We start from the raw sequence: 22,422 nt of genomic DNA, 5'->3' as shown, positions 1-22,422 counted from the left end.
GCCCCAGAGCACCTACGGAGTCTGTGCCTATGGCCTCAGATGGGGCACCCAAAAATCACTAGTCACTTCAAACTACTGGCATAAACCTAGATCTCCTGAGTCCAAATGTAGTGCTTTAACCAGGGCCGGCTCCAGAGCCCAGCGGGGCAAGCACCCGCCTGGGGCGGCCCTTTCCCGGGGGGGGCGGCAGGCTGGGCCGGCGGACCTGCCGCAGTCATGCCTGCGGGAGGTCCACCGGAGCCCCGGGAGCAGCGGACCTGCTGCAGGCATGACTGCGGAGGGGACGCTCAGCCGGCGGCTCCAGTGGACCTCCCGCAGGCATGACTGTGGACGGTTCGCTGGTCCCGCGGCTCGGCTGGACCTCCCGCAGGCATGCCTGCGGCAGCTCAACCGGAGCCACCGGACCAGCGAACCGCCCACAGCTGCGGGAAGTCCAGCCGAGCCGCGCGACCAGCGGACCCTCCGCAGTCATGCCCGCGGGAGGTCCGCTGCTCCTGCGGCTCGGGGGCGCCTCCCAGGCATGACTGCTTGGGGCGACCAAATTTGTAGAGCCGCCCCTGGCTTTAACCACAAGGCTATACCACCTCTGCTAGTTTCTAACACAGTTGCTTAAAACCATTGTTCATATCAGCTCTGATGCAGGATTTGGCTTCGCAGCACTGGTGATTCCAGGTTTCCCATGCAGACTTAATTAGTCAGCATGGTCATTTTCTACACCTATTCAATTGCATGAACTATACGTTGCAGCTGGATTTGGACTGCTCCCACAAGACTAAGCTTGGTTAGTTTTGAGACAACATCCAAGTTACAACAATACCAGGCTGGGGTACAGAGGAGTCAGGTGGAGCATAACAGCAGAGTTTGAGCATCATGAAAATGTGATTTGCCCTTATTCAAAATGGGGACTTTTATATAGTTCAGAAGGAGCCCCAGAGGGGGTCACTATAGGGAGAAAAGTGGCAGGCTCTGACAACCACCAGCCAGCACTGCAAACCCAGGTTTTCTAATGTAAGAATCTCAGAGACCAGAGTCCCACAGCGTATGTCTACACAGTGCCTTAAACCTGGGCACTGCTCAGGGTTGGGCCCTCTTCCATCCACACACAAAGCAGCCTGACTCGGGTCAGTGAGCACGCGGGCCCTGGTTCCTAGGACTGCACTAGCGGGGTGGGCCGAGGCCCATTGTGACGCCGGTCCAAGCCCTGTTATTTTGCAGCGTGGGCGCAGCTCCTGTCATGCCACACACCCCAGTCAGAAGGGCCCCGTGGGGCAGTGTGGACACGTTAGCACGGCTGAGAGACCCGGGTCCAGAGGCAGGCAGGCAGGGTTACAGTGCCGTGAGTGTGGGCGCTCGAGCCGGGGCTTGGAAACCTGAGGCCCCACGGCCAGATCCCCACGGCCGGGTCTCAGCGTGGGCACCGGGCAGTCGGAGTCCGGGGCTCAGCCATGGGGCGGGGCGGGGACAGCCCCGCGACTACCCATTGCCAACCCCCGACTAACTAGGGCGGCCTCCCTTACCCAGAGCCCGGTTGGCCGAGTCCAGCCTCCGCAGCACAGAGCGCAGCTCGCTCGCCTTCAGATTCCCCGCCATGGCCCCGCAATTCCCGCTCGAGGCATGCTGGGAGCCGCCATCTTGTTGTACGGAACCTACAGCGGCACTTCAAGGGGCCGCCCTCTGGCTGCGCAAAACCTGCTTGTAACTACGCGAACGCCGCCATCGTGTTGTACGGACTCCCAGAAGGCTTTCGGACCCGACCTACGGAAGCCCATTGAGTTCATTACAGCCTGTGCTCTGCTCTGACGGCTACGGTGATCCGGGCACGCGCGATTGCTCCGCGGCAAGGGCTGCGCGCGAGTGGATGGGGATAGGGCGGTGATGGGAGCAGCTCACCCGGCGGGGCGGGGCGGGACAGAACCGGCTGGAGCTGCTGGGAGGTGAGGTGAGGTAAGGGGGGGGGGCTGCATCCTTAGCGCCCCCGGGCGGTGCAAGCTGGTGCCAAGGGGTCCGCAGCCCCGCGTGTGGGGAGCCGCAGGCAGGGTCGGAGCTGTGTCTGTGCCCCCAGCCCCCGCCCTGTGCATCGCTGTGCCGTGTGCACCCTGCTCCCGCTGCGCCCATGGGCGGGGGGGGGGCGCCTCGGGGCGCTTTGCAAACCGCGCCCCCCCCCCCGGCCAGGGCAGGGCAGGGCAGGGCAGGGCGGGGGTACTGGTGTGAGGGGCCGCTCCCTAGGCAGGGGGCTGCGTGGCTGTCAGAGCTGATCTGCCCGGGCCTGCTGGGGGCAGGGATCAGGGCATGTCACGGGCAGAGCTGGCCTGGCAGGTTATGAACGCTTGTCTCACGCCCGCCCCGGCAGAAGTGAGTCCAATAAAAGAGATTCCCGCATCCACCTTGTCTCTCAAATCCCCCGCAGGTAAACAAAGCCTGCGGCCCTTACAGCAGCGCAGCTGGATCGCAACAGCCCGGCCACTGTAAGGTCTCCCCTGTCGCTAGCCACTCTTTGCTCTCCTGCCGGCATAATTAAACCACCCCCAACGAGCCGCCTTAGCTCTGTCCGCAGGAGAGCGTCTCCTGCCGACATAGCGCTGGCCACACCAGGACTTGTTGGTGAAACTTATGTCGGTTTTTGCACACCCCTGACTGATAAGTTTGACCGACAAAAAGTGCCAATGCTGACAAAGCTTAAGGCCTTGTCTACACTAAAGGGAAAAGTCGATCTAAGCTACGCAATATGAGTTACATGAATAGCATAACTCAAATTGACGTAGCTTAGAGCTACTTACCGCAGGGTGCATGCTACACAACCTCAATGGAAGACACTCTCCTGTGGCCTCCCCTTACTCTTCTCGATCAAGTGGAGTATAGAAGTAGATGCAGCAAAGAGTAGTCCTGTGGCACCTTATAGACTAACAGACGTATTGGAGCATGAGCTTTCATGGGTGAATACCCACTTCATCAGATGCATCTGCTTTTACAGATCCAGACTAACACGGCTACCCCTCTGATACTAGAAGTAGATGGAAGAGCAATCAGCAGTCAATTTAGCGGGTCTTCATTAGACCCACTAAATCGACCGCTGATGCATCGATCGCCGCCGTTAAGTGTAGACAAGCCCTCAGTGTCATCCACAGCTCTCCTCCCCTATTCCACTGAATGCATTGCATTGGCCAGCTTCATAGGTAGCATATGTATCTGGATACACATGTTGTTAAGGTTGTGTCCCAGCCAATAAAAAAGCCTGCAAATCTTATGTAGACTTAGGCATTTGTATAGGTTTATGTGCATGAGTAGGCCTGTGGACTTTAGTGGGAATGTGCATAAACCTATGCTGTGCTGAAATCATTGCAGAATTGGGGCCAAGGAAGCATGCTGTCTAATGCAGGCCCTTTGTTTTCCCACTCTTTGAGTATTTTAGGGATATTTACATGTAAGTATACAGGTGAAATATACACATAATACTTTGACAGGTATAATAGTTTAGGTAGGGAATGACTATATAAAGGGTAGACCACACTTGGTGCCATTTCTACATAAGATATACACAAAGAAATATGTATATATGAGTACTTGGTGTATTATCACAGTACACTGATAAAGCTTCAGGTACATGGATATTTGATTCAGAATTGTTATGCAAATTTATTCAGTGTATGAATTAGTGGCATTTCTATAGTACTGTGTAGTTTTGTAGTGAGTTTGATTGAATTATTCCATACACACCTGTGTAACATCAGAATATGGCCTAATTAATGGAAACTGATAACCCTCTTGCTTATTTGGCTATTAGTAGTGAGTATATTAGTAATTGTCATATTCACAAGGAGGTCTTTTTGTTATTTATTTGTATTTGACTTTAGAAGAATAAAGGGGTGGGATCTAGTCCTGCATTGCTTAGCAGATGATGCAGTCAGTCTCCTAAAATTAAAGCACAAACATATAACTTAAATTGCTAAATATGTGAACATTACTTTTAATTATGCAGTTTTGTCATGCTTTTTTTTTTTTAAATCTAGAGGTCAATTTGCTCAAATAAAGTAGTGCCAAAGGAAAAAGGATGAACATAGAAAATGTGACCAAGGAAACAGTCCTTATTACAGGAGGAGGTGGTTACTTTGGTTTCCGGTTAGTGTATAAAATATTAACTTTATTTTACATTGAATATAGTAGCAAACACTTTACCGTGCAGATCTTTTTAGTGAAGTGAGTCTGTAAATATGGTATCACAGGGCTCTGTGTTTCTTGTCTCTTAGTGATTCCAGTGCATCAAATACAATGCTAAAGATCATGGGTTTGAGCCTCACTTGCTCTCATATTGAAAGGCTACCTCTAGTTCACCAGCTGTAAAATGAGTACCTGATTTATCGTGTTTGGGCAGAGGTGAGGTCAGCATAACTACGTCTCTGCCAATGTAAATACTCAATGTAGACCAACCCTCAGACAACTCTGACCAGCAAGAATTCAGCACTGAAATAGTTTACAAGTTTCTTCTACTCACGGGTGAAATGTTTCATGTATCATTACACTATGTATAGTAGTAACATATGGTCTCGGTCATGTTTTAGTTTAGGTTGTGCCCTATACAAAAAAGGAGTTGACGTGATTCTCTTTGATGTCCTGAAGCCGGTCCAAGCTGTGCCAGAGGGAGTGAAGTTCATACAGGGGGATGTCTGCTGTCTCTCTGAAGTGGAAAAAGCTCTCAGAGATGTAATCTGTGTATTCCATATTGCTTCCTATGGAATGTCTGGCAGGGAGCAGCTGAACCGAAAACTTATAGAAGATGTTAATGTGAGAGGAACAGAAAATATCATCCAGGCTTGCAGGAAAGCAGGAGTGCCAAGTCTGGTTTATACAAGTACATACAATGTAGTCTTTGGGGGCCAAGTTATAGAAAATGGGGATGAATCTCTGCCTTATCTACCACTTCACCTTCATCCTGATCACTACTCCCGGACCAAGTCTTTAGCTGAGATGAAAGTGCTGCAGGCAAATGACACAGAGCTTGGAGAAGGGAAAGGTGTGTTAAGGACCTGTGCTCTCCGACCAGCGGGCATCTATGGGCCCGGAGAGCAAAGGCATCTTCCAAGAATAGTTAGCTACGTTGAAAGGGGATTGTTTAAATTTGTATATGGAGACCCTCTGAGTTTAGTGGAATTTGTCCATGTAGATAACCTAGTTCAGGCTCATATCCTTGCTTCAGAGGCACTCAATGCCACCACCCGGCACATAGCTGCTGGCCAAGCTTACTTCATTTCAGATGGCAGGCCAATAAACAACTTTGAATTTTTCCGACCTTTAGTTGAAGGCTTGGGTTACCAATTCCCAACCATTCGTCTTCCTCTCTCCTTTGTATATTTTTCTGCATTCCTAACTGAAATGGTCCATTTTCTTGTAGGCCGTCTTTATAATTTTCAGCCTCTTCTCACGCGCACCGAGGTTTACAAAACGGGTGTCACACATTATTTCAGCATGGAAAAGGCCAGGAAAGAGCTAGGGTACAAACCTGAGCAGTTTAGTCTGACAGAAGTAGTTGAGTGGTTTAAATCCCAGGGACATGGAAGAAAGCTCAGAATCTATACTGTAAAACATCTGATTAGGGATGGAGGGTTGATCTTGCTGTTGGCCGCAGTGGTGCTCTCATGGCTTCCAGCAGCAGTAACACTCTCTGTTTGAAAGATGTTGAACATTGAACTTGGGCTCTTTTTATAGGGTGATAAAATATGCAAAGTACTTGAAAATTAAAATAAAATTAGATCCCACTGTGTTCTCTTTTAAAAGTGCATACATTATCAGTGATGAAAATAACTTTGCCAGTTTCAAATGTTCCAGAACAATGTAATAATACATACCAGAATATTTTAGCATTAGTAGGAAATACGTTTGTTTTATGTCTACTGAAGGGACTATTCAGTTTAAATGGATTAACAGTATTGATGTGTTTTATGACAAAATTGTCTATATATTTATAATATAATCCACTGTACATTAAAGAGAGGCTGTACATTGAAATAATGGCATTGCAGGTTTCTATATGACTCTCAGTGCTTCCATATCGAATGAGGTTTTCTTTCTAACTGAGCCCCTTACATTCTTAACCGTTACACTGAATGTTAAGCTTCTTTCCTTCTTGCCTATCATCACAAGAAATAAAGGTTCTGCAGGCCAAATTCCCCAGAGACATCTGCAATCCCATTGTATTACAGTTATGCCATTAGTGCTTTCAGCAGCTTGCACAGGTATAACTGGTTGGAACAGGGTGATGCTGAGTTGATGGGTGATGCATAAGAAGAAGAAGAGAATCCAGCCCACATGTTTTGAGGAGTTGGAGCAAAGGACTGGAACAATCCATTTGTGTCACTAGGGTAAACAGGTGTGACTGGTGAATATACTAGTAGAATGGAACTGCTGATTACAAGTGTGACATTTTTTGTGCACAGTCTCTTCTCAAAGTAAAACCGCACTTTCATTTAGCAGTTACACACAGGGTGTGAAGTTCAATATGACTGCAAATGGCACTTTGTTTTCAGTTATAGCAGCATGCTGCAAGGTGTATAACCAATGGTCTTAATTTGGCCTTTTTTACATTGAGAGGATTATGCCCATGATCCTTGCTACTGAGCAGATTCCTGTACCCCTGTCCAAAGGAATTGTATTCTGAAAAGTTCACACATTGCCCACTCCTAGCCTTTGGTACACACAGACCTGACCAAAAATGAGCCGGGATCTAAGATAGATATACCTAAAGCTTCCTCATGTACAGGGGGGTGGTAAATTCACTCTAATTCCAATTCACACAGGGAATTTTTTCCATTAGGATTAACATCAGAAAGGCTGAGATATGCCCAAGTGGTTAATCCCTGCACATTAGTCAATTTTGTCATACTAGATAAGATCTATTGTTTACCTTGTTTCAGTGTGACAAAGGCAGTCATCTACCCTAATAGCTCTTACTGTCATAGGAACAGTGAATTAGGTAGCGTGACAGGATCATCAGCTACTCTGATTATTGGTGGATTGTCTGAAAACAGGCTTGGGAATATAAACCATTAGTTAGTGTCAAGATCTTGCTTAAGAGTTTGTACCACATGAATTACTTTTGGTCATCTCATAATGATCTGGCACACGTGTTAAACAGAAAGGGAGCATGTAGTAAATCCAATTTATCCAGGAAATTCGTTAGTTCCAATCCTTACAACTAGTCTTCAAGTTCTTCAGCTCTAATAGAAGGTTTGATGATTTGCAAACTAACATTGGTGCAGCCATCTCTTCATTCAGAGGTCAAATTCATCTCTGGTATTGAATTAAGTGGAGTTACATTACAGAAGGATTTGATTCAGTGGGTGGATTTGCTATTAACCAAGCAGTATGCTTACACAGGGGGGAAGAAAATTAAGAACGGAACTAGAAGTTTTGGGGGTGCTTTTATGGGTTAAACGTATTAGATGTGTAATGTCTTATTCTGGAACACACTTCTATACAGTGGGCTAATCTGTAGCAATTACTATTAGAAAATGCTTGAAGAAGCTCACGGTTGTAGATTTTTCCAACTACAAAAAATGCTTATTTAAAAATGAACCAGTTGGTTGAAGTGTGAAGTAGCTGAGGGCCTCAGTATCATCAAACAGTTAAACACCATTCAATCAGCTGCCTTTGGCTGACACTTATTTTTGTATTCCATTGTTATTCAAGCTTCTAAAAAAAGTATTACAATCGTTTCCTTAGCACGTATCACCCCCAAAGGGACTTCATGTTTTTATATGAGGAGCTATGAACATTTTATATTATAAACTTGGAATTCCACTCACAGCAGCACTTTTGAGTAGACTATTTTTCAGTTTACTACACGGGGGAAATACATGTTTTCACATCCATAATTTTGCAAACAACAATTTTGTTCCTGCCCTTTATGTTGACAAGTCAAATTCACACTTGGCTTTTTAATCTAAATTTTAAATGGTCTCATTCTGAAGCTGGAGTTACCCTAGTTCTGACGTTTAAAAGAAATTCCCCAGCAGTTTAAGTTCTGTCGTTGCCTGATAGCCTAGACTGCAGAGCTTGTATAGAACTCTGGCTCTGAGGGGAAGGTGAGTGGCTAGCGCGAATCCACAGGGGCAACACTGATAGTCCATAACCTTTCTTCTTCGAGAGCCAGTGCTCCACCTAGGGGATGGTGGCTGAGGAGTTCTTAGCTAAATACGAGCTGTAGCGCTGCTCTTCCACACTGGGCATCTAAGGAGCAGCATGTGATGGAAGTGTGCCTCAAACTTGAAGTTGCTGCTTTGCTTATCTCCACCAATGGGCACCTGCCTAAGCCAGGCCACTGAGGCTGTGATAGCTCCCATGGAATGGGTGTTTAAACCAGGGGGTACTGGTTTCCTAGCTAAGATGCAGCAGGGTTCTATATCCTTCATGGGTCAGAGTACAAAGGAGAAGGACGGCACTTCCTCTTTTTCTTATGCCTCTCTTACAGAGAGATTCTCTCTCTTCCTACTTTTACCTTCACTGGCACCTGTTAGGACGTGCTGTGCCAAGACAGACATTGGCAGCAGAGGATAGGTCTGGAATTGGTGCCAGTGGTTACTAAGCCAAATGAAGAATAGGCACTGAGGGGAGTTCTTCCTGCATTGTCACAAAGGTTATTGTGCCTAAATAGGCTGTACTGGTTTGCTCTTCATTGCCACTTTCAATTTAACCAGTGCCAGGCAAGGGATTCATTCTTAGTGGAAGATCAAAGAGATTCCAGTCTTTGGCCCATGTTAGAAGGCAGCACTGAGGCCAGAGCAGCGAAATAAGTCGTGCCCTGTGTTTGAGGATCTTGGCTCAGAGCCTTGGAGGCAGACAATGAAAATCTCTGTGTTTATAATGCCTCAACGACAACTTTGCTGGGAACCTCAGGGAGATGTGCCAATATCTTGAGTGGAAAGATTAACCAGTGACATTATTTCTAACGGGTGAAAAGGCCTGGATGGCTGTCTGGATAAAGATTATGTATAGCACTGGATTGCTTGTAGCCATTACATATAAGAGCAGGCCACTTCAACTAGATTATTTGCAAGAGTAACTGCTCTGGGATCAGGTCCAGACTCTTCATCCAGGATGAGCAGATCAATGAGGAAGGTAGTCTTTTTATGCAGTGAGACAAAATGCACACAAACCAAAGCAAAAACCCCCCAAAGCTTATGATTTGCTCCAGGAGCCTAACCCCAGTGCCTGACCAGCCTATGGAGCTCAGCTGGATACAGGAGAACTGCACAGAAGCAAGCAGGAGGAATCATCTCTGCTTGCCTACGGAGCTGGTCTATAGCCACTACTCCCTTCTGCTCCCTGCAGGTGGAAGGACATGTGGATCCACAGAATGGCAGGTCCTTTAGCTCCAGACCCTTTTCCTGACACATCATGCACAGGTAGAACACACCCTCTTCCCAGCCCCCCAAAATAGCCTGCTCACCCACTCCCACAACCAGTTAGCTGTATGTGAGTAATATAGGGCTAATGATGCTGACCTCCCTTTGTGATCTATGGATGAAAAGCACTGTATATGCTAGCCCATACTAGATCAGCATTTGGGATAGTCAGTAATTCTTCTGTCTTCCAGCTCTTCCTAGTAAATAGAGCAAAGGACTGGTAATAGAAAGGAGTGAGGGACCCCCTGCCTCTTTCACTTTTCAAAATTAAAATAGGAATCCTGCAGCTTATTAAGAAAAATACTTTTAAACATCCCCAAAAATCAGCTGCAGCTGTTCCATTTCAAATGTTTTATGATGATCCTTCATCTAAGCCAGCGCCACATTTTTTATTTTCCTTGCGCACCTGGGTAGAGATAATTAAGGTATTTTAACTCGCATGCTGTGCCACAATGTTTCCAAAATGTAGTATATTATTTATGTTCCCAAATGTGAATTATCGGAAGTACAGCTACAAATTGAAAAAGTATCTATTGAAATTTTAGAAGAGATGCCATTAAAATTCTAGTCCTCAAATAATGTCAACACTTGACGTGTGTCCCTCCTTTCCTTCTCAAAACATCTTTAGAGAGATGAAGCAGTGAGGCTGATATTTATAAATAAGAAACTAACACACTAGAGATTCATTGAGAATTTATGGCAGCTGTTTAACCTGTCACAAAAGTAACAGATACCAATGCACGCACACACACTTACATACACACACACTTTTAATGCACATATATACTTATTTAAAAAAAATAAATTAAATTTCAATTACCTCCACCTCAGTTCCCAGAGAACTGACTGGGTTTTTACACCCTCTGCTGCTAAAAAAAAAAAAAAAAAAAAAATGCATTTTCCTTCAAAAATGTTCATTATTTTCTAATTACTGAAAAAGTTCCCACATTTTCAACAATATACCAGATTGTTTAATCTAACAATATATAACATGATCCTCAAGGAACGTTGTTCTAAGCATTGGTGGTTTACACACATGGCAGAAATCCTTATCTTTAGTAGCTCTGGGAGGTTTGTTTGATTCCAAGGACTAAGATCCCAATCCAGAGAAGCACTTCCATTAAGTCAATGGAATAACTAATGCTTCAGTTAAGCGTGCACTTGGGACCTAAGAATGTAGATTAGCACTAAACTAGTTGGAACTCCTCAAAACCAAACTAACAGCTTAGGTTGCACATAGGGCAAGTGTGCACTGAATCTGAAAGCAAGCTTCCCAGCCCAAGCCACAGTTGCTCTGAGCTCCAGCCCAAGCTGCAGCATCTACACAGCTATTTGTAAAGAGCTAATGCGAGCCCCATCGACATGAGTCTGTGGACCTGGGCTGGAAGGCTCAGGCCAGATGCTATGTAGACATGCCCATAAACACTGTTGTTACATAGGAGAAGACAATCTTGGCTCCTGATTGGTTAAAATAGGCATGTGATGAGAATCAGTAAATTTCTACTATTTCTGAGGAGGTAAACTATATTCATAGATTTAAAGGCCAGCAGAGGCCATTAAGATCATCTAGTTTGACATCTTGCATGACCCAGGCTACAGATTTCACCTGCATCACACACAGCAACAAGTAGCTGAACTAGAACCAATCTGTTAGAAAGACTTCCAGCCTTGATTGAAAGACCCCAAGTAACACAAAATTTACCACATGAGCAGGTAACTGCATGTGCTAATGCAAAGGGCATTTTCCTGTGTAATTAAGGAAACTGCATGTGCAGAAATTCGTTCCCTAATTTAATGTTTGGTGAACATCAAGGTTCCTCCAAGTAGATACAGCCTTCAGTTTTGTCTTGGTCAGACTTCACCTCTAGGGTGAACAACATCTGACATACATCAATATCAACAGTATCATAACAGCCTCAAAGCCATGAAAGAACAGACATGGAGTTTACACCGGCAAAGTATCTAGAGGTTTTTGGGTAAAAGTGTTCTAACATTAGGATAGAAAGAAACTAAGATAGAAAGAATTATTGCTCAATTTTGACCAGGCCTTGAATGCCTGCAAAATTGGTAATGCAACTCTTTTCCTTCCAGGTATAGTACAATATTTGGGAAGAATGATTCTTGCAAAGTAGCTCACTGTAAAATGAGTTGAATGTAAACATACATTTAAGGGCTCTTCTCACAACCAGTTTAACATAGCACATGTGCAGAGAATCTATACAGGACACTTTGAAGTGCGGTGCAATGTGCTAATTCAGAAACATTTACACAGCAGTAGTAGAGAGCAATATGATTCATCATATACATGGTGCTCTGTGGCAGCAATGCATATAACAATGAGAGAAGCCTGGACAGTTATGCCACATGGACAATTTATGTCCAGAAACCACAGCTGATGTTTTTATTTAGTTTTGAATGTTTGGTAGAAAATTATTGGGATCTTTTGCAAGGAGAATCTCTCACCTCTAGGATCTAGCAGTCAAAACACTATACCCAAAATACTTCCCTGAGAAATGTGAACACGGCATTACCAAGGTGTTATCATACATATGGCTCCGGGAGCTGCTCAAAGTGTCTTTTTTTTTTTAATAAATAAAATTTAAAAAAAAATTATTTTTTTTAAGGGAAGTGGATTTCCTGTAAGAAAGAACTTTGCAGGCATGCAGTGGTCTGGCATGCAAGGATTTCTGGAATTTTCTCTTTCCTGTCCTGCCTGTTAATTGGCTGCCTGGCATCGAACAAACTCCCCCATGACAGCCCCTAGACAATACAGTCTGTGGTGGTGATTTGGCAGGAAGCAGGATGGGGAAGAAATCTGAACCTACATGCAAAAAGTTCTTTTCTTTTTAGTCCCAGGTTGTGCATCCCAACTCCATTTGTGGGCGGAATAGTTTTTCGACTTATCAAGAAGGAGAAAAGTAGAGAGCTGCCTTTAACCTACTCTCCTCTCTCATCTTTTGGATTTGGTACCTGGTATTTAATTTCCAAAAAATGTACAAGAGAAGCCCGCATCTTCAGGGTGTTTGTATGCAGAGGGAAATTCAAAGCCCAACCCTAGTATTTCCTGACTCTCTGCTATAGCACTTTCATAGGAAGTTAAATGAGACAGGACTGTCTTTCTGGAATAACTAAAACCTCAAGTGTGCTCCTTGAAATATCATCTGTGAATGCATAGTAGAATCAATTAAATGAATCTTGAGACAGCAGATCAGCAGAAGTGGTGGCAAGGGGAGCAAGGAAAACTGAAAACCGCTGAGGCAGTTCACTGTGCAATGAATTCCAAACCCAAACAGGCTTTCAGTGGTGAGAGATCCAGCGCTACTTATGTATCACTTTAAGCCTTGGGCAATTACTTAGAAGAAAAGAAATCTCTTCTGTACTTATTTGAAATGCACATTCAAACGTATAGATTGCAAAACTCCACCCACATATGGATACTGTGACTAGTCGTTTCTTATTAATGAGTAATGTGCTGCTAACATGAATCAATGCATACAAATATTAAGATGTCTGGTATCTGATACATCATCCAAAGACTGTTCTGTTCTTGCAGAGAAACAAACTTGCTGATCTAATAGGTTTTTTTCCCCATCTATAACTTCTATGTTCCTACTAGCGACTGAAGCCATAAGGATAATGTATCTGTCTGTATTTCTTCACAGTTGTGTTATGGATTAAATATATATTGGGAAAACAGACAACATTAAAAAAACAAACAGTACTGTTTGACATTATCTTGTAAGAAGGTCTGCAAGACTACAGATGGATAGTTTGCAAACAATTCATTTGTATCCAGATTAGCAGCTGGAAAGATATGAGAAACCATGTTACACCAAAGTAAATTATCCAACTGGAGTTTAACATACCTTTCCTTCCTAGGAAGAAAGGATAGCTGCTACCTTATGTATTAAAAATATTTTATCGCACTGCCTTGACGGAGCTGATTTACGTGACACAAAATAATGTCATATTTCTCTTTTTTAAAGTTTTTCACAGAATCCAACAAATAACCCATCTACAATCTTGGAGTACATTTAGTTTTAAAAAATTAACTCATTCACTGGAATTAAAAAATGTAACGAGAAACATCTATCAGAAGAAAATACAGCATAACCATCCATTGCCCAGAATATTTTATGTGTGGGGGATACAATCTGCTGTATCTGATGTCACAATCATATTGTAAAAGTGCTTTTACAGCATTTAATAAATTAAACCTATTATCTGTCAATCATAAGGAGTCAGATTATTAATGTTGTGTGTGTGTGCAAATAGTTGAGAATGCCTAACTTGTGTCCTGTGCACACAAATACTGTAGATGATTTGTACTTGCACTTTGGGAATTTTTAAGGGTAAGTTAGGCCTGCACAAATGCATGCACGTTGTCTGCACACCCTGTAGCTGTGAAAAGCTGACCCCTAGTTTCCTTCTTACTCTAAGATTTGTGATACTGGATGCAAATAATAACTTGAATATGCAGAAAATCTAGCCTGCACTGTGTGTATGCTTTGTACAGAAGATAAATTAAACAACAATGAAAACAGTTTCTCCTATAACAAGAAAATATTAGGAAACCCATCTTTCTTCTTCTTAGTAAATTCAGCCTGATGAGACCTTCATTGAGTATGACGATCAGAGTAAATTAATGTCTCTTCCTGAGTGGCTTTCTAAAAGGTGCACCAAAAGGAATAGCTTCTCTAGGAGTAGAATTTGCTGTTACTGACTTTCTTCTCCTTTAATCTTCAAGAAAAAGAAAATTAAAGTCAACAATTTTGCTAGGTATTCTGTGAAAAAAATACAAAGATCTACTCACTTAGCACCATACAGCAACTAGTGTAACAGCAACGCTGTGTACTTCCGTTTCTTTTCTTTAAATTAAAATCTGAACACAGTAACAATATATATATGTATACAAAGATTGAAGTGCCATACTGTATTAAAGAAAGAGCCAAAAAATTCAAAGAACAATATCATGGACATTCCCACAAAAATGCACACATGAATTACTTTCATCTCTCTCTATTTGCAGGCTGAAATGCTGGTCCTTGTAGGAACATCCATTTTCCCATCTTTAAATATTTGGTCCCCAAATATTCCAATTTCCACACAGTTTGCTACAAGATAAGTGTCTCTTGGGGTGTGCTTATAATTATCACAACATATACTTACAGCACCTTCCATCCAGGAATCTCAAACACACCATACCCCAAGGAAGTGAGTAAATATCGTCCCCACTGAACACAGAGACTCACCAGTACACAGAAGTTATGTGGACTTCTGAATAGAACTCATGAATCCCAACTCCCAATCCTTTGCTCCTACCACTAGCCCATAATATTAACTAACCTCAGCTCCACCACAGACTCACAGGGTGGTAGGATAGTTGCCAGCTGCGTTTTCTTTGGATGAATGCCAGTGGCACCTTGCTCCTACTGACCAATCATAACCTGGCTGTGCATTGAGCTGTGGCATTGGTCACTTCTCTGGTTCTAAAGAGACATGAAAGACTGGCCTCTGATTGGCTGGGAGGAAAGGATTTGACCTCTCTCCCCACTTTAGGCTGAGGGAGGAGCAAAGATCCATCCATCCTGTTCTCCCTGTACCCAGCCATGAGCTGGGGCAAGGCTTAGGGCAAGGGGTCTTTTTTCCTTAGGATAGAGTCTGGGTATTTAAGTGACAGTTCCATGTTGTCGCTAAGACAAACCATTGCATTTTCATTGGTATTTAGGTCATACCAGAACTATGTTCTGGACCCACATGTTCCAGTATGTTTATGTCACAATGTAGTCTTTATGGTGGGTAATTTATTTGGCTGTTTAAGCTGGATGGTAGGGAAGGGTCTAAGCTCCAAAGATTGTGGCATTCAGTGAGTCACTGGGACCAAGAGACTCATCGTCATGGGCTGCCGGAGTCTGGTTCAGTGGCAGCTCAAACTCCCTTTACCAGAGTGAAGCGTGGCTTCTGATCCAAGCCAAGTGGGTCAGAAATTATCTTAATGAAGCCATACAGGACCTCTTAGATATGAGGAGCCTTTTGGGGAGGGCCCTGGGCAGAATAAAGGGGATCAACCTACCTCCTGCTGCATGTCTCTTGGTACATTTGTAATTGGTTCTCATTCACACTGAATTCTTTTAGTAAGGCATCTCTGTTAGGGTTCCTTAAATTCTGGTGAGTGTCATACAGGAACAGCTGGTTGTTCAGTTCTGTTTGGCGCTTCCGAAGCTGCCGACACGATGAATAAAGCTCCTCTTCGCTTTCCTTCAAGAGGAAAAGAACATAAGAAACCAATTCAACGTCTTACACAAGCTATTGTTCCTTGATTTTTCTAAAAAGTAGTTTGTAAATTCATTTTTATAAAAGACACATCTGGAAACAAAATAAATAACTGAGAAAACTGAAAAAAAGAAGCTGCTCATAAAAATTATCTTTTTTTAAAAAAGTAAGGCATTCACACATCATGGTGATCAGTGAGAAATAAATGGATTACAGAGAAAGCATTCCATGAAGTATACAGGCATGCTGAGGAAAGAAGGGGAGGAAGCTGTGTGTTATGACTGCAGTTATCTTCTAATAGTCTTGAAACACTGGAAAGAAATTTTAATTTTTGAAGGTTACATCTGACAGAGCCCAGTATGCAAACACTACCAAGGATGGGGCTTATTACTAAGGCTGCTTCCAATGGAGTTTCTTATTAAACTGCAAAGGAAAGGTCAGATTCTTCAAACACCAAACATTAAATGGGACCATTCATGGCCGTTAGTACTATGGCTAGGGGGGCAGATCCTTCACTGCTGTAAACTGTCATAGCTCTATTGACTTCACTGCAGCTATGACAGTTTACACCAGCGAAGCATCTGCCCCTTAGGATATGTCTACATTGCAGCCAGGAATGAGCCTCCCAATCCCAGCAGATACACTTGGCTAGTGGGACTCAAGCTAGTACACTAAAAATAAAGTCAGAGGTTGCAGCTTTGGCAGAGACTCGGGCCAGCCACCCAAGTTCAGACCCAAGGGGTCAGGTGGGCTGGAGACTTCAAGCTGCCACTAGAGCCACTACGTCCACATTGCTATTTTTAGCATGCTAGTTTGAACTGTGCTAGAGCGGGTCTGTCTACCAGGCTGAGGGGTCCCAGCTGCAGTGTAAACTTACCCTTAGTGTTTGCAGGATTAGGCCTTTAATTTGCATTTGTACTTGGATGTTGTCTTCTATAAAAAGAGCTCTCAAAACTCTTCACAAAACAAACAGTTAGGAAACCACAGAACACCCTTTGACCCTAGGAACTATTTATGGACTATTTTAAAACATTATGCACATGCGTAATCTCATCTGTGTACTTACCCATCTGGGTAAATCTTGGCAGGACTGGGGTCTTAAGTTCCACACTAATATCAAAACATCCCACACCAACAAAGAAACATGCAACCAGTAAGCAAGGCACTGTTACAGCAGACATACTAATAATCAAGCTCCTTTCACCCCTCAGCCCACTGGCTCCCCAGATGCCTAAAACAATGGATGGGCTTCGCAACATGCTTACCGGGTTAGCAAACTGTAAAATCACGCGCCCCTCCCCCACCCCACCCCACCCCCCCAGTCCCCTAGTCCCCTGCACTACAGCTGAAATCTTGCTCCCTCTCTGGGGATGTCAAGGAGCTGAAGCACAGCCTCTCTGCTCTACCCTACAAACTACGCATTTTATAAATATGGAATAAAGGGTCTCGTTTTTAAAGGGAACCAACCTTGCCTCCTTCAGTCATAAATGAAGACATGCAAATGGCCAATTGCTGATCACTTAGACATCTACATGCCCTCATTTATTCTCACAAATAACTATATCCACCAACGCTTGATTTCAAAAGTAAGATTAAAGTGGACACTTTGGGAATTCCTGTTAAAACACAAATGCCAGCTAAACTGATTATAACCCAAAAATGCTTCAAAAACAGTCATACTTTCCACAGCAAGTAAATCGAATTTGCAAGCAAATAAGACATGCTTCTAAATTTAAAAACTTTCTTAATACACTTACATTTCCAGACTATATGAAAAGACTCCAGTTAATTTCAGTAAGACCTGGATAAGGGCTAACATGATAATTTACACACTGTTACAACATTTTTGCATCTCTATGTCTCAACAAATTTCAAAACCATCTGCAAGCCCTTTCATAATTTTAGATTTTCTCTCCAAGTGTATGCAGATGGGATTTCTGTATAAACAGTTATTAAACTATAACATTTTATGGAGGATTTTTTTTAAAAAGCAGCATAACAGATGGAAAAGACCTTGATCATTTTTATGATGCTTCTAGATTGGTTTGGCAAAGGTTCTAAAAGTTTAATGACCATGGTAAGTCTTTGTTCGCTATAGACTGTCAAAAAAAAAAATCTTTTAAATTTCTCCCGCCACTGCATCAGCCTCCTGAAGTTTCATCATTGTAAATATACATTTGCGTTGCATATAAATTTTGGTTTACCAAGCTGGAAGAAAGGGGACTGAGGCTGTGAGATGTGCTATAGTCAAAGGACTTGCTGCTGAGAAGGTTGGGAGGTGCACAGCTGCTCTAAACAAGACACTACTGCCCCAGGCAAATAATGAGTTGGATTTTTTGAAGAAAATCCCAGACACCAGAGATTCGCAGCATATTTACATGTTGTGTATGGATAGCACCTTGTAAGGCACTGAGTCACTATCGGTGGGGGGTTTGTAGGAGGTGGCAACACAAAGTTTTATCTAGCCTTCTATGCCAGGCTCATGCCAATGGGATTTGAAACCTTACATGTTTAAAAACTTTTTTTTAAAGGATATACATTATATTTATTTATATACACAAGTCTCATATTATGACCCTCTCCCCCCTTGCGATCCCTCACCTATGGCCCCTTTTCTCCCTCGGGATCCTTCCTTCCCCGTCATGATCCTGCATTCCTCTTATTTCCCCTCAGACCCTCTCATTGCAACTCCTCTTTTCTATCCCTTCTCCAGTGGGTAATGGAAAGCTACAATGGCTGCCAAGAAGCTGTGACAGGATTGCATACAGTCATTGCACAGGGGGTCTCGTGAGACTTTCTACACAACTTGGAAAAGGGTGTTTCCCAACTCTTCCCAATCTGATGCTTCTCCTGTGAAACTGAGCATGACTGTAAGTGCAATACCTTCCAGTTCAGCGTCCACGTAGCTGCAGGACTAAATCCCTCCAGAGACCCAATACTGACGAGAAGCACATAGTGTGCTGCTGTAACAAATGCAATGGCTAGATCCTGGTGTCAGTTACAGCAGCATGTGTTTGGAGTCACTCTATCAACTCCAACGGGCTTACACCAATGTAAAGTAGAAACAGTATTTTTTTCCTCTGAAATATGCAGTATGTGGGAGATCAATTTGAGTCCCTAGCATCTCACTTGTTTCATACAGTGTCTGTCAAGCCTGAAGAATTGTGACTTGAAAATTTGGACGGTGGAGAGAGTGCTAACTAGACAGGATGGGTCTAGTTTAAAGTACTGTATGCAACAACTTTGGGTACCAATAGTAATTAATTGCTTGTGGCTCACCCACCTGCCTGGCTGATTCCGTGACTAAGGATTTGTAATTTTTTTTCTGAGAAAAGGATTATGTGCACACAAAATTTTAGTGTTTCAAACAAACAGATGTTCTGTGAAGGCTTAAACGAGGCAGGTTTATCTGCAGTGGGATCCAGTGCTGTGTCTCTGGTTTTTATAAAATACTGTCAATTATTGTTTTTACTTTTGCTTTTGGCAAAGCCTTCTGTTTTTTCCAGAGATTGATTCTGAAGACCGGAGAAGGACTATATTCTGTCCTGAGTATCTACTGCCAAGTGAAGCTTCAATATTAGTGAGTCTTACCTCCAAGTGGGGCATATAAGCTTGAGAAGGGCTCTTTCCTACTGCCAGAGAATTAAATTCTAGCTGGTTTCATTCCAATCAAGGAGGCCAGCAGCAATGCTGCTGCGTGAGCAGAACATTCTTTAAAAGAGTGTCAAGTATCAGAGGGGTAGCCGTGTTTGTTGCTTTTTACAGATCCAGACTAAGAGTCCTGTGGCACCTTGTAGACTAACAGATGTATTGGAGCATAAGCTTTCATGGGTGAATACCCACGCATGTGTCTGACAAAGTGGGTATTCACCCACGAAAGCTTATGCTCCAATACATCTGTTAGTCTATAAGGTGCCACAGGACTCTTTGTTGCTTTAAAAAGAGTGAGAAATCTCTCCACCCAGACAGCGAGCAACTGAATTCAGGTTAATGAACATTCAGGAACCAGTATGAAAGACTTAAGGGTCACACAGTATCAGGCAGAAATATACAAGCTGAATTGTCACCTCTTGGTTACCACAAAGAATTCACTGACCCATGCTCTGGGCGTAGCGGAAGTGATGAGGAAAGTGGAACACACAGGAAGTGGCTTTGCACTTACCAGAACTTGCTGCATTTCACAGAAAACCAGAAGGGAAGCCAGCTCTATATCTTCACTGTAACCATTTTTGAGAGGTACCGACCTAAAACCTGGGGAGAGGGAACACAGATGTAATTAAAGTAAAGGAGGAAGAGTTGCTTGCAGTTGGGGGCAAGCATGCATGGCACTGGATAGATCCTTCCACTCTGCTACATTCCTCGGAGCAGGCAGATCTTTGAAGTTTACAAGGAAGCAGCAGGCAGAGATGGGGTGATGAAGTTTTCCCACAGCCCTGCAAATCAAACCAGGTCTGGAGAAATCAGAAGTTAATTCAAGGGATGCCCACATTTGGATCAGCTAAAAAAGCAAAGGTAGAACTCAAGATAGCAGAAAAATCTTAAGTGATCTCTCCAGAACTCATTCTGGGCACATGATCACATTAATGAAATGGAGACTGTGGCAAAATTAATTAAATCACAGTAATCATTCCATAATCAAATCATTAGAAGGTAGGCACAAACACTGCACCGCTGATACTGTTACCTCTCCAAAATAAACCTATAACTGGGTGTTGGGCAGGGTGGAGAACATAGATCCTTTTTTTGGCATTTGCTCTCTCCTAATCCGGAAGGTCAGATTTAAATCCATCAGTCTCAAACTAGTGGGACCAAGAATGCAGGGGCTGCCTTTACTTCCCACTGTGAAACTGATCATACTGCAGTAATAGGTAGTTCCATACTCACTTTCTCGTTGCTGATACAACTGGTTCTATGTAACTCTTTCTTCTTCCAGAAAGAATGAAAAACAAATTTGGTGGTGGGTGATTCATTTAAAAGATTATTTCCAACACGCCTGACATCCTAGTTCAGAGGGAGGGTGTGGTATTTTCAGTTCAAAGTAGCTATCTCCCAAGGTGTGTTGCAGCAGGATGGGCCCTTTACTACCTAAGTTTTGAGAGCAAATGCGCAGTACTAGCAGTTCTAAAGACCATGTTTCTTGCTTAACACTTTGACACCCTATTGATCTTTACCTGATCTGATTCCTTTGATGGGGAAAGTGGCATGTGCTAAGAAGTTGGGGTCACTGAACATATCCTCCTCATAAACAACGAAGCGCAGAAACGCTAGGTTAGGATCATAAATTTCAAACTTCACTTGCTCCGGACAGGGTGCCCAAACTGGGTTAAGGCCATTGTCATCTGGAACGAAAAGAAAACTTTTGTGCTGCGATGCAATCACTTCCCTTCATGCACATACAAGTGTATATCCAAGGGCACATGCTGGGATTATACATGAAGTCTGAAATTCCTTATCCCACCTGTTTTTGTATGCCCACTCAAGAAGTTCTTGGGGGAAGAAAAAAATCTATTAAAAAAAATCTAAATTTAAATACATTTCTTCATATTTAATATATTTATATAAACAAACCTCCCTGGACATCAATTTTTAAAAGGTGAATTGTTTGCCACGCATTAATGAAAAACAAGGCCCAGGTCTGAGCTTAAAAACAGACACTAGCATGAAACATACCAAGTAGACAGATGTGCAACTATCCAGTTTGCATACTCATTGGTGGAGTTTTGTGGGGTCATCTGCATGTGTGCTGGAGGCTGAAAATCTGGTTCTCAAGGTTGATCACCAATACAAAATATAAAGGTCAAAATACTCTTCTCTGGGGAACACTGTGGTTCCCCTACTGGTGCAGCTCTCTACTGAACAGTCTGCACTCATTCCACTCCCAAATTTTGCACAGCCTCCTCTGTCACAGAGAAACAGCAGTGCATCTAGAAATGCCAAAATCAGGCAATAAAATAGACAGCCAATCAGATGGCTTAAAGTAAGAAAAACCGTGGAGTAGGACCCTCACATTTAAAATTCTTACCCCTGTTTGGCTTTTAGTGTAACTTTGTCCCACACAGATACATTTAGTAAATAAACCTCATTTGCAAACACAGCTCCATGAGATCAGTGGGGGTATTTCCTTGACTTTGTTGGGCTCTGGATCAAGTGGACAGTACTTTGCATGCTCCATTGCTGTATCACCACCCTTCTTGTCCAAGATCTCTCCAAAGAAATTATCTAATCTTTGAACTCAAACCTAACTATAATAGCCTCAGGACCTTAGAATCTTTCTGCTTGGAGGGCACCTTCAGAAATTGACTAGCATCTTCAGAGAGACAAGGTGGGTGAGGTAATATCTTTTATTGGACCAACTTCTGTTGGTGAAAGAAACAAGCTTTCAAGCTACACAGAGCTCTCAACACTGCATATAGCATCTTCAGAGACACTTTCAACTTACCAAGCAATTTAAAAATATGGAAATTACACTCAGCCAGAAACTTAACAGAAATGCACCTTATTATGAACCTAACACAGTTTAACACTTGCATGTTTTTCTGCCTGATTTTGACACATAGTGAAGGTTCTAAAATTAATTGGTTCTGAGGCAAGCACTAGGGTATTATTACATAAATCAGTGGTTAAGAGCAATAAAGTCACCTTATCCTTCTGGTATATGATGTTTGTAATTTATAGATAATGAAAATATTTCATGGAAGTCACGGATTCCATGACTTTCAGAGACCTCCATGACATTTTCCGCTTCAGCCCAGGT

At 43.1% G+C, this 22,422-nt stretch overlaps 2 protein-coding genes across 10 annotated transcripts in view; one reads left to right on the top strand and one right to left on the bottom strand.

Annotated features, from left to right (window-relative positions):
- The first annotated feature begins 1,671 nt into the window (after positions 1-1,671).
- Positions 1,672-5,763, top strand: SDR42E1 (short chain dehydrogenase/reductase family 42E, member 1). 8 transcript variants are annotated; one of them, XM_044987802.1, is made up of 3 exons: positions 1,672-1,808; positions 4,008-4,116; positions 4,557-5,763. In XM_044987802.1, the coding sequence occupies exons 2-3, from the start codon at positions 4,049-4,051 to the stop codon at positions 5,662-5,664; spliced, it is 1,176 nt and encodes a 391-aa protein (XP_044843737.1). In that variant the 5' UTR covers positions 1,672-1,808; positions 4,008-4,048; the 3' UTR covers positions 5,665-5,763. The 8 variants fall into 8 exon arrangements, with proteins under 8 accessions (XP_044843737.1, XP_044843742.1, XP_044843738.1 ...); XM_044987807.1 differs by having other exon boundaries at positions 1,754-1,772; XM_044987803.1 differs by lacking the exon at positions 1,672-1,808 and adding an exon at positions 1,830-1,934.
- Positions 5,764-10,075: 4,312 nt separating this feature from the next.
- Positions 10,076-22,422, bottom strand: part of PLCG2 (phospholipase C gamma 2) — a 93,300-nt gene continuing 80,953 nt past the window's right edge. For both annotated transcript variants that reach the window (XM_044987234.1, XM_044987235.1), the window contains exons 30-33: positions 20,840-21,007; positions 19,831-19,919; positions 15,469-15,653; positions 10,076-14,135 (exon numbers count right to left, since the gene is read on the bottom strand). In XM_044987234.1, the coding sequence (XP_044843169.1) occupies positions 14,093-14,135; positions 15,469-15,653; positions 19,831-19,919; positions 20,840-21,007 (485 nt within the window). In that variant the 3' untranslated portion in view covers positions 10,076-14,092. The remainder of the gene's footprint in view (positions 14,136-15,468; positions 15,654-19,830; positions 19,920-20,839; positions 21,008-22,422) is intronic.

This window comes from Mauremys mutica, chromosome 14 (genome assembly GCF_020497125.1).
Source record: "Mauremys mutica isolate MM-2020 ecotype Southern chromosome 14, ASM2049712v1, whole genome shotgun sequence".
NCBI classification, from domain to species: domain Eukaryota; kingdom Metazoa; phylum Chordata; order Testudines; family Geoemydidae; genus Mauremys; species Mauremys mutica.
The sequence above is the reverse complement of the archived record's forward strand: the minus strand, read 5'-3'. Positions and strand labels throughout refer to the sequence as shown.

Coding starts and splice junctions, on each gene's coding strand:
- SDR42E1 (XM_044987802.1), top strand. CDS start 4,049: ATGAACATAGAAAATGTGACCAAGGAAACAGTCCTTATTACAGGAGGA. Junction 4,117..4,556: donor GGTGGTTACTTTGGTTTCCG/GTTAGTGTATAA, acceptor GTCATGTTTTAG/TTTAGGTTGTGCCCTATACA.